This window comes from Sorex araneus, chromosome 2 (assembly GCF_027595985.1).
Source record: "Sorex araneus isolate mSorAra2 chromosome 2, mSorAra2.pri, whole genome shotgun sequence".
In the NCBI taxonomy this organism is placed as follows: domain Eukaryota; kingdom Metazoa; phylum Chordata; class Mammalia; order Eulipotyphla; family Soricidae; genus Sorex; species Sorex araneus.
Window position 1 is genome coordinate 224,066,627 of NC_073303.1, and position 12,324 is coordinate 224,078,950.

The 12,324-nt window shown below is 43.8% G+C and overlaps 1 protein-coding gene across 2 annotated transcripts in view; it reads right to left on the reverse strand.

Annotated features, from left to right (window-relative positions):
• Positions 1-4,517: 4,517 nt before the first annotated feature.
• The window catches only part of SP1 (Sp1 transcription factor), a 35,670-nt gene continuing 27,863 nt past the window's right edge, over positions 4,518-12,324 (reverse strand). For both annotated transcript variants that reach the window (XM_004601526.2, XM_004601525.3), the window contains exons 5-6: positions 8,941-9,140; positions 4,518-8,269 (exon numbers count right to left, since the gene is read on the reverse strand). In XM_004601526.2, the coding sequence (XP_004601583.1) occupies positions 7,956-8,269; positions 8,941-9,140 (514 nt within the window). In that variant the 3' untranslated portion in view covers positions 4,518-7,955. The remainder of the gene's footprint in view (positions 8,270-8,940; positions 9,141-12,324) is intronic.

The window sequence follows — 12,324 nt, forward strand, 5'->3', positions numbered from 1 at the left end:
CCGCTGCAATAACTGCCTGGCAGGAACACCAGTATTTGAGGAAGAGAGAAAGACTTGACTACCAGTGACTAAAAATAGAGAGGTTGGAGAACCAGGAAAGTATCAATTTCGCACTTTACAGGAAGAAAAGTTTTAAGATGGTGCAGTCAACCGTAGTTCCTTTTTTTTTTTTAAGCTGTCAACTGTTGTAATCAGGTTACAAGGAACGATTTGGTAATTAATGGGTGCTGAACAGTCTGGGGAGTAAATCAAGAAAAAAACTGATTGAAAACTATCTTAACTTTGAAAAATGGAAAGATATGCTTGAAGTAGGAAGTAAAGGTTTTTCATAATGGGTTTTTCATAAGAGAAAGACTTGAACATGCGTCTAGGCTAACAAAAGGAATCCAGGAGAGATTGAAGATGAAAGGAGAAAATATCAGAACAGCAACTATAAATACTATTTTTAAAAAAAAAATAAAGGTTTTTAAAAAGACTGAGCACAAAGGAAAAAAATTATCTTCTGAGAGAAGTATATTGGCACTGGTAAGTATGCTATATGCTGCATAATCATTGCAGATTTTGGAGAAGAGGGTTTTGGGACCATGAGGTGCCAGGGACCCAATGGGATCAGACGCAGGCAAGTCAAGTGCCGTATCACACTGTACTAGCATACTGGCCTTGTTTTTGGTTTTGGGCCACACCCAGCAGTGCTCAGTGTTTACTTCTGGCTCTGCACTCAGGTATCACTCCTGGCGGGGCTCAGGGGAACATATGTGGTGCGGGACATCAAACCTGGGCCAGTGCCCTGCTGTACTCGCACGCTTACCCTTCACATTGATTATATAACAAATTTGTTTGCAAAAAAGTGGGGTGCAACAATGAGTTTTTCTTTTCGATCTTATGGACTAGTTCAAACCCAAGTCTCCTGAATGCCTTCCAGGCCACCGAGTGCCTTCTGGCCCCGAGAAGACACATTAAGGAAATTCATGCTCCTCTTTTCTCCATGAAATAGGGCATGTCGGGGCTGGAGCAGTAGTACAGCGAGTAGGGCGTTTGCCTTGCATGCAGCCGACCCGGGTTCGATTCCCAGCATCCCATATGGTCCCCCAAGCATCGCCAGGAGTGATTCCTGAGTACAGAGCCAGCAGCCCTGTGTGACCCAAAAAGCCAAAAAAAAAAAAAAAAAAATAGGGCATGTGGTGAAAACTGGTGTCAGGATTAACTTGTAATTAGTGGTTATCTGTCTCACTTGTCACTGATGAACTTTGTGTCTGGGCCTGACTTATTTTTATTTTCAACATAATGTAATACTCAGAACATCATTGTCACTGTCATCTCGTTGCTCATCGATTTGCTCAAGCAGGCACCAGTAATGTCTTCATTGTGAGACTTCCTGTTACTGTTTTTGGCATAGCAAATACGCCACAGGGAGCTTGCCAGGCTCTGCCATGCAGGCGAGATACTCTCGGTAGCTTGCCAGACTCTCTGAGAGGGACAGAGGAATTGAACTTGGATCGGCCGCCTGCAAGGCAAACGCCCTCCCCGCTGTGCTATCGCTCCAGCCCACTCAGAATGTAGTAGAGTCACTAAATATTACATGTTTATTATTATTATAACTTTGTAGTAATGGGGATTTAAACTAGGGTCTCAAACTTGAAAGGCCTGTGTTCTACCTTAGGTCACATCATAGAATCTTTGGCTTTGTGGGGGAGGCATCTAGCCCAGTGTTTGAGGGTTGCTCCTGAGGTTCAGACTCTGGGATCCTGAATGAATGAACATGCACTCCAACCTTTTCACTTCTGGTGTACTTCCAAAACTCAGTCTAATAATCAGAAAAACATCAAAGCCAACTTGGAGATTCTACAGCAGTAAGAACCATTAGTCCTCAGACTGTGCAGGCAGAGGCATGAAAAGGTTGAAAATCACTGTTCCAGGGCCAAAGCAATAGTACACGGGGAAGGACGCTTGCTTTGCATGTGGCTGACCAAGATAAGAACCCTGGCACCATATATGGTTCTGAGCCAGCCAGGAGTGATCCCTGAACAAAGCCAGAAGTAAACAAGATTACAGTAGTTAAGTATGACCCAAACCTCCCTCCCCACTCAAAAAAAAAAAGGGGGAAACAACAAAAAAAAAACCACCACTCTTCTGTGCCAGAGAGAAAACTGAACGGCTGAGAGCATGCCTTCGCTGTAGGAGTCCCAGATTTGCTCCTTGGCTCTGTGGTTCCAGCAACACCAGGAGCGCGCCCCACGTCTAGGCACACAGCTCGAAGGAGATCCCTGGGCACCTTCAGGTGTGTCCCCCACATCACAAATACAAAAACCAGAAAAAGAGTGCTCTGTAGAACACCTGGCTGATACCGTCACTGTCATGAAAGATAAGTCAGGTCTAATAAACTATCAGATCAGAGAATGAAGATATATCTATCATCTAAAAATAGAAAAATGTTTTAAATAGATTCTGAAACCAAAATAGCAATGAGGAAAATTATGAGATTCATAAAGTGGAGGGCTGAGCTGGTATAATTTTAAGATGCCAATTTCTTAGTTTTGACAATATACCTTGTTAACAATGGAGAAAAAAGAGGTAAGGGGAATACAGGTACTTTTGCAACTTTCATTTAAATTAAAAAAAAAATACCCCCAAATAAAAATATCTATATATTTTTTAATTGGGACTGATTCTTCACTTTTCTGTGTAGTTGTGGCACACTGATTTAGTTTTTTAACTATATACTTGTGTGTTAAGTATAATAACCAGTTTAACATGGAAGCAGTGTACAGTGTAGCAAGGAAACCTTTGCTGGTTCGGTATCTGAAATCATAACCATAACCTCCCATTCCCAACCCTCTCAACAAACCAGACATGGATTTTTATTAAAAAAAAAAAACTTTTTTTAATTGGTTTACAAAGGAACTACAGGCTATTGAAACTAATCTTTGTACAAAAAAAAAAAAGCAAAAAGCAAAAAAAAAAAAAAAAAAGCAAAAAGCAAAGAAAAAAAAAGCCCCAAAACACCAGAGACAAACACCGGAGACAAAAGGTAGTGGCAAAGACAAGAAAGGAAGATACAAAAGAGCAGGAAGAAACCAAAAGACGAGATTGGCGTCATACATACACAAGATCAAGGAGGAAAGAGTAAGAAAGATGAGAGTGCATTTAAAAGTATTTCCCCACACAGCCCTGGTGGTAATTGGATTGGAACCAACAACACAGCATGAGACTATTGAGACTTTAAAAGGCAACAGTGGTAAAGGGACTGGTTATCACCAGAAAACAGTGTTAAGAGAAACTTGTTTTAGGCACCAGGCTGGACCACCACCTCTCCCCCTCACCGCCCCCCCAAGGATGACAGCTTGGGAAGAAGTCCCGGGGAAGCTGCCACTGGTGTGCATAGAAGGGGTCGGGTCTCTTCTGGTCAGTCTCAGCATACTTCCCCCCCCCTTCCCCAAAAAGACTATCACACCCTAGACTCAGGTGCGGGCCATGGGAAGCCCCTGGGGGAAAGGGGCGATCAGAAATACGAAGACCCGCCCTTCTCCACACCAGGAAGGTAGAGAGCTGGGTAGACAAAGTCTATTCCATGTGAAGGCACAGTGTAATTCCTGAAAGTGAAAGAGGACCCCTCCAATACCCCCTCCCCATCTCCTGCCAGGTATCAAGAACACCCTGCCTGCAGCCTCAGCCAAAGCTCCATTGTTAAGCTTTTTTCCCTGTCACTGAAGGAAATTGAAGACCCTCTTTCAGCATAGCAGAAGAGGCAGGCCGAGGTTGTCCGGCAAGGAAAGGGAAAAGGGGGCAAAACACTAATTTCTTTCCATGAAAACCATAGAGGAATCTTTGTGGTTTAGGGGAGTCAAAGGAGAAAATCAGGGCAGGGACGAAGCAAGGTACTCCCCTTACTGCCCTGGCCTGCAGTCTGGGGCGAGTGATTCAGTCTGGGAGAGACTAGACACTGAAGCTCAAGGCTGCTTCATGTCCTCCTGAGAGGGGCGTTTCAGAAGTCCCCCTCAGTGCTGGCCTGCTCCTCCTCCTGAAAGAGGTCTGTGCCCAGGAGTAGAGCCGAGAGAGGCACTGGACAGAGCACAGGCTCCCAAGCTAAAGTAATAACCTGCCCCTGTTTATCAGCAGTTTTTAAGAGCTTGTTTTCCGGGCTTGGAGCAACGCCATATCCTCTCCCTCTCCCCAGAGCTCCCGCTGTCCCTTCTCATTATTGCATGTTAGTTACTGGCTCTCTGCAGAGGGACATGAGACTGAGACTCCACAATTCTCCTCCCAACCCCCTCCCCAGCTTGGAACGAGGGTGGGGGGTGGGGGGGAAGGGAGGACGGAGAGCTACGCATAGGGCTCCTCACGAGGCCGCAGGACTACCCTCATTTCCTTGACAGTTGGCTCTCCAAAACTCATCTGGTCTGCTCCCAAGATCTAAAAGGCATCAAGGTACTTACAATTGAATGCAAACTTTAAGCAAGTAGCACCAGGGCTCCCCCAAAGCGTAACAGGGGCCTGATTAATACCCCCAGAACCCCTCAAAAAGTCTATAAATTTATTGCGTTCTAGCGAAGGTCTGCAGCTTCCAGTATTCACACAACGTGAAGATATTAACAATACAAAATATATTCTGAAAGTCAAACATCTGCAGTTCATAGTGCTTTCTCAGATTTGTTAAAAAAATACAATGCTTAGTTTCCTATATAGGATATACAAAAGCAAAAAATATATATATGTATATAGTAGAAATAAATCAATCAGCCATAGTAATTTACAGCCTTTGTCTCTAACCCTCCCCCAATCATAATCTTTACCCCACACTTCAGTCTATACTTTCTGGGATCAATGGTTCTCTTTATCCAGAACCAGGCTGAGAAATAGCTATCAAACTGAATTCTGCGTGGCACCCACAAATGCGGTGCCGCTGGAAGTTCCCTGAAGGAAGATGGTATGAGTCGTTACTGCTGTTTTCAAAAGTGAGAGTCAAATGGTAAGCAGATGAATGTGAATGGACAACCTGAAAAGACAAGGGAAATGAGTGTTTCACCATCAGCACTCCTCTGGGCATCCCCTGCCCTGCAAGGTTTGGTCACTCAAAAACTTAAATGAACAAGCAACTCATTAAAAAAAAAAAAAAAAAGTGGGAATCAGGATACCTGTAGGTGACATTAATTTCTGCTGCCAAAAGTTCAGGGAAGGGTTTCTCAGCAATGAGCTCCTGACTCAAGGAATGTAGGCTCCTCGCTTCCTGTGGGCAAGACCAAGTGACTCACTGCTTCTAGGGAACCAAAGCAGAAGCTGCTTCAGTCTGGGGACCAAACAAGATACTAGATTTGGAACTTCTTTGGTGAGAAGGAAATTGGGGAAGTGAAAAGAGCTGGACATAAACTGACTTGGAGCAATGTTAACCAAGATTTCAAGGTAAACCAGCGTTCCATCCCAGAGAAAAACATCATCGAATAACCTTCTAAACACTTGTAATCCTCAGCGTCATTAAGCTATTTTACACCTAATAATTTCATACTGGAGATTCCGTAACTTGAAATGTTCTAGCAAAATACTGCACACTTTCGAGTTTATACTTTCCTCCAAAAGATGCCTATGTACATGATTATAGGTTTCTAAAACAGATATTGAATTCTGCCTTTCCATGGGAAATAGATGGTGTTACGTGGTTGGGCATGGACAACTTATACTTCAGTATTAATAAAATTTGATTTGGGGAAAGTTCCTTGCAATAGTTCCTGAGTATTAAAAACAGTATTAAGTCGCATAGAAATGACCAAGTAGAGTGAACAATGTTTAGAATATTAGCAATTATTGTTTCTCAAGTTAAACATGAAACTTGGATAGATTTTATATAAAATATGTAGAACAATCATAGCATCATCTCTCTGTAGTCAGGGTAAAAAAAGGCTTATGAAAGGTACCAGGATTGCTGTAGATCTGGATGTCGCTTTCACTTTCAAACAAAAAAATAGTTTCTTCTTTTAAAAGTGCAATAGGATATATCCCCCATTCATAATTGTAACTAATTTAGCATAAGCAAAGAAATGACCTCAGGAACATACCCAGTTTTTAAGGTAGATTTCTAGGTTATGGCCTGAAAGGCATTTTGATCTGAATTTGATTTATTTTATAACGATTTCAAATATAATTTCTCATCTGTGTGTAGATATATACAGGCACAAACACACAGTCATACACAGTCATACACGAACACTTCACTTTCTATCAGATTAGGGTAATTTTTTTATTGCAGGTCTCTTTTAGTATTGGCTAACAGAAAACCTATCCCCAACCTAACAGATTACACACATTCACACAGTCATTTCCACACTTACTCACAGTGAAAATCTCTCTAACAAGATACCAGAAGGTCAAGAGAGACAATGTTTTAATGGCTGGGCCTTGAGGACAACTCTGGTTACATTTAAATCTCAGTGCCAAATGCACTAAGAATTCCCTGCCGCTATAATTTTTGGATCAGTCTCTTCAGGAATCAGGCCACGGAGAAAATAGAATGGTTTTGACCGATCTCTCCTATACACCACAGTGGTTAAGACAAGATTCCTTTTTGTTCTGGGCTGTCATTCCCATGATCATGTGCTTCCTTTTCCCTTAGGAACTACCTAAATAAGGTTAAGGGAAAAGATCAGAGAACCATTGCCTCACCACTAGGATCTGCTCTGGAGTTCTGAAGAATGGAAACTGAACAGATTCACTGGCTGATCCTCCTTAAGAACATAATGGAAAAGAAACTACTGGGGATGTTGAAAAGAGGAAACGTGTTTCCTTTCGAATGAGAACTCAGAAGCCCAAGTATCGAAGCTTAGAGCTACTCTGGAAGACAGCTGTACGAGTCCAAAATTCTCACAAACTCCAGACTACCATGAGTCACACTTCCCCTTCTGAGCACATCATTTTCCTACTGAAAGCCCCTACCTATTATTTGACCTTTTAACAGTTTATACAAACCGATCCCAGATTATAACTTCAAAGGGTCTCGTATACAATTCCATAGAAAGACTTCTGATTTGTAAATGCTTAGAGCAGCTAATGAAGACTGGTGCCGTCCATTCTCCAGCACCAAGAGGGTGCCTGCGTCAGTAGTACTTTGAAGACTCTCTATAGCTACCTCAAGCATCACCCTGGGTTTCAAAGATTCTCCATTCTGCTGCTGGGACTATGAATTTTCAAGATGGACATAAATCACTCATCCAGGATCACTAGCAAAAACAAAACATGAAGTGATCAGGTGAGAGAAGGGGAGACAGAGAGGGGTGAGTCAGGAAAGGAGTGCAAGAAGCTGATCCCAAATAAAAAGACAAATAAGAAAGGAAAAACATTATGTATGTATATATGAACTAAAAGCAGAGCAATATGAATGCTTAATCTGGTGGGAAGCCAAGACAACATCTACAGAAAAGCCTTATGTGTCACAGGCTCAGCCATAAGGAAATAAGGCAATATAAAAAACATGACCAACATTTTGGTCACAGAATGGTCTCTTTTCTCCTCCCAGCCAACCCCTGCGAATGCATCTCTATATATCTTTTATATATATATGTATATATATATATAATATAGAATCTGTTTCTTGTTAAAAAGTATTTCAATGATCATATATATTTATCAAGGCATGATGGCTTTAGGAAAGGGGGGGTCCATCATGGGGAAGCTAAGAAGACAAACGCAGGAGGGGGAGGCTGGGGTAAGAAGAAACTATCTGGGGTCAAACAAATGCTCAAAGGGTGGCACCAACAAATTTCCACTAATATTCCCCACTTCAAGGAGGTACTGATGATAGGTGGGTGCCAGGACCCCGTATCTTCCCGTTTCTCTTCCCCATTCTTCCCACCACCATGCATTTTAATGCCTCATGGCTCTCTTTCCCACATGTCTCTTGGACCCATGCTACTTTGCATCCCAGGGTTGATGGGGATGGCCCATGTGTCTCTGGCCCCGGGAGACTGATCTCAGAAGCCATTGCCACTGATATTAATGGACTGCAGATCCGCCACCTGCATGACGTTGATGCCACTGTTGGCAAGACGGGCAATGCCCTCTGGACAGATGGCCTCCATGGCTACCATGTTGGTGGTTATAAGAGCAGAAGGGGTGGCAGTGCCGCTGCCTTCTGAACCGGCCCCACTGTCCAGGGGCAGAGTGCCCACACTCAGGGCCACACCCGGGACTCCCTTCTTATTCTGGTGGGTCTTGATATGCTTTGACAGGTGATCACTCCTCATGAAGCGCTTGGGACATTCAGGGCAGGCAAATTTCTTCTCGCCTAAGGACAAAAAGGCAGCAGTATTATCTCAGGAATTAAGAGGTATCTTGCTTAATTCAACATTTTCTTTCAAACTGCATTAGGCAAAGTAAGGTCAGTTTTACGTGATAAGAACAAGAAAAATCTTGGGGCTGGAGCAATAGCACAGCGGGTAGGGCGTTTGCCTTGCACGCAGCCGACCGGGTTCAATTCCCAGTATCCCATATGGTCCCCCGAGCACCGCTAGGAGTAATTCCTGAGATGCAGAACCAGGAGTAACCCCTGACCAGTGCCGGTGTGACCCAAAAAGCAAAAAGAACAAGAAAAATCTGTTATCTCGTTTCTTTTGCTTTAATGAGTGAAGAGGTCAGACTATGAAAAGAATATTTAAAAAATAGTAAGGCAAGATGGAAAGAACCTTCAAAAACATCATCTTCCTTGTTTTGGGGCAGAGCTGAGTCTGAATAGAGGATCTCATACATGTAAGGCATGTGTTCTACAGCTGAGCTACATCCCCAGCTCTTGTCTTTCTTAAAAGTTTCTCAGATAAGCTCCAATTCCATTTGTGATTCATACATGAAATTTCAAACATGAGTTGCTCAGAAAACCTAATAGTCTGTATTTTTAATATGCGCTATTTTGTATTTTTGTTTTCTAATTATCACTACTTTCTTCAACAGGCTCCCGCTCACCTGTGTGAGTACGTTTGTGCCTCTGTAGCTCATCGGAACGTGTGAAGCGTTTCCCACAGTAGGACCAGGTACACAAAAATGGCCTCTCGCCTGTATGCCAACGCAAATGTGCCCGTAGGTGTGACGTCTTGCCATATACTTTGCCACAGCCTTGCATGTGGCAAATGTGCTGCTTCTTTTTACCAGGCTCCCCAGAGCCCCTGAAAGAGAAAAGATCACAGCTATTCATCAATGATTCTAAAGGCAGATATTAACCAAATGTCAATGGTAATTATATGATCCATTCAAATTTACTTCAAGTTTTAGTTTTCGATGGGGGCTGGAGGCACGCAGAGAGACAGTACAGAGGGTAAGGCACGGAGGGTAAGGCCTTGCACATGACTGACCCAGGTTCAGTAGCCACCACCGGTCTCCCTAGCCCCACCAGGACTGATCCCTGAGCACACAGTCAGGAGTAAGCCCTAAGCACTGCTGGGTGTGGCTCCCACCCGCCCCCCCCAAAATTCATACCTTTCAGGGGCTGGAGAGAAAGTATAGGGATTTAGGAGCATATGTTGCACACGGTCATCCCTAGTTCAATCTCCAGCACCACACACAGTTGCCTGAGCACTGTCAGGAGGGAGCCCTGAGCACAGAGCCAGATATTTAAGTACAGAGCACTGCTGGGTACAGCCAAAAAACAAACAAACAAAAAAGCTAAAAGCTGCAGCAATATTAAAAAGACTTTAGTAGGAAAATACAAAACAGATCAAAGTTAAAAGAGGGGAACTAGAGCCAGGAAGATAGTTTCAAGTGCTGGAGCACGGGCCAGAGCGATAGTACAGCGGGTAGGCCGCTGGCCTTGCATGGAGCCAGCCTGGGTTCAACCCCTAGCATCCCATATGGTCTTTTGAGCACTACCAGGAAGTAATTTCTGAGTGCAGAGCAAGGAATAACCCCTGAGCATCACAGAATGTCAGCCCAAAACAAAAACAAAAACAAAAACAAAACAACAAGCAAATACAAATAAAAGTGCTAGGAGCACATGCCTGGAATGCAGAGGCCGTGAGTCTGATTGGCCCTGGAGAGTAGTACTGGGGTAGCCCTGGCGGCCCTGCTAGGCCTGAGCAGAAACAGGGCCTGGTAGGGAGCAATACCTGGAAACAACTCCTCAACCATGTTTTTAAAAAAGGGGTGGGAAGGAGACAAACTCCTCTCAACAACAAATCAACAAAACATCAGAGGGGCATAGTAAAGATCGGGGTTCCGCCAGGCTACGCTCAGGACTATTTGTTGCTATGTTCAGGAGTAACTCCTGGTGGTTCTCAGGGGAACGTATTTGGTCCTGGGGATTAGAACCAGGGTCAGGGCTGACCTAGCTGCCTGCAAGGCACCTGCCTTGACCTTCTGTGCTTTCTCTCCAGTCCCCAACATATTTTTACCAAGCCATTTTCCCCCATAGATGATACATTCGTGTGCCCTGGGGAGATTTTTCAAGAGAGACTTCTCTCTCTCTTTAGGTTTGCGGATCACGTATGGCGGGGGCTCCTCTAGGCTGTGTGCTCAGGGAACCATGCAGTGCGGGAGTTCAATCCAGGGTCTCCTGCATGCACAACATGTGCTCAGCCCGCTGGGATCTCTCTCTGGGTGGCTTAAACCAGGGCCTCCTAAATGCAAAGCATGTGCTTTAATCCTTTAAACCACCTCCCTAACCCTGATTCTTGGGATTTTATAGCATGAATTAGCAGGGGGTGGAGATCTAAGACATCTCACTTAGGTGGAAATCAGAGAATTTCTTCAGAAATTTAAATCCAGAAGCTGGAGAAAAGCAGGTAGGGCACTAGCCTTGCATGCAATCAACGTGAGTTTGATTCCGCATCATCTCGTAAGGTACCCCAAGCTCCACAAGTAATTCTGGAGTGCAGAGTCAGGAGTTACCCCTGAGAATCACCAGGTGTGGCCCCTAAATTAAATTCTCTTTTTCTCTCTCTTCTCTCTCTCCTCCCTCCTTCTCCCTTTCCCTCCCCCGCCTCCTTCTCTCTCTCTCTCTCTCTCTCTCTCTCTCTCTCTCTCTCTCTCTCTCTCTCTCTCTCCTCTCTCTCTCTCTCTAAAACTTTTGATTCAGGTTATTCTGTAATATTGTGCAATATGAATACAACACAAATTACTTTTTTGTTTTGGTACTTTTATATGTCTATGCTTATTTATTCCAGTACAAAACTAGCGGATTTTTCCCCAAAGACATCAAAAACCTACTTGACTTTCTCTTTCAAAAGCAATGACATGAACGGGAGAGACAGTACAGCAGGTAAGGCGCTTGCCTTGCACAGAGCTAACCCAGGTTCAATCCTTGGCACCCCATATGATCCCCCAAGCCTGCTGGGAGTGATTCCTGACCACCACTGGATGCAGCCCAAAACAAAACCAAGCAAAAAAACAGTGACCTGAAAGATAATAAAACTTAGAACTCTCTAGAGAGAACATTAAGTAGCTACTAATGAGAAAACTCATCAGAACTTCAGATTCCCTGCTAGAGTACTTTCTATATGGAGTATGCATTTTTATCTAATTTGCAGGAAAAAAGAACTAAAAAAATCCTGAAGATTCTCACATAGCTGCAGTTAAAACATGATTACAGCAGGTCTATTTGTTTCCTTCACAAAGCTATTTTATAAGCAACCTTGTTAAAACCATCTAAAAATAGACACATGGCAACATCTTTACACCAGCTAGTTCCATATGATTTCCTTATCTTTAGAAGAAAGGTGACACCTATTAAGGTGCAAGGTCTTAAGAGTCAATGGAATTAAGGCTATCATAAAATCTAATCAACTGTATTTTGCTATCTCTGATCCCTTTATAAGGTTGCCAAGTCTTACTGTGGGGAAAAAAAAGTGTCTTAAGGGTCAGAGAGATAGTAAAGTTTGGGGGCTGGAGCGATAGCACAGCGGGGAGGGCGTTCGCCTTACAAGTGGCCGACCTGGGTTCAATTCCCAGCATCTCATAGGGTCCCCCGAGCACTGCCAGGAGTAATTCCTGAGTGCAGATCCAGGAGGAACCCCTGAGCATCGCCGGGTGTGACCCAAAAGGAAAAAAAAGAAAAAAAGTTAAAGTGCTTGCCTTGCATTCAGCTGACCCCAGTTTGGTCCCTGGCACCACAGGGTACCTTGAACAGAGTATTTCCTAAGTACTCTGGGTATGGTCTCGAATCCCCTACCACCAAAATAATAAAATGTAATCAACCCTTTTCTTACCTCCAAATCCATTAATCCTCCTTTTCCAGGGGGAAAGCTTGGGGGTGGGGGTCAAACCAGGCCTCCCACATGCACAGCACAGTGAGCCCACCCCCCACACACACACAGATTGTTTTCTTTATAGTCTTAAGAGCAATTAAGTGTGTGCAAG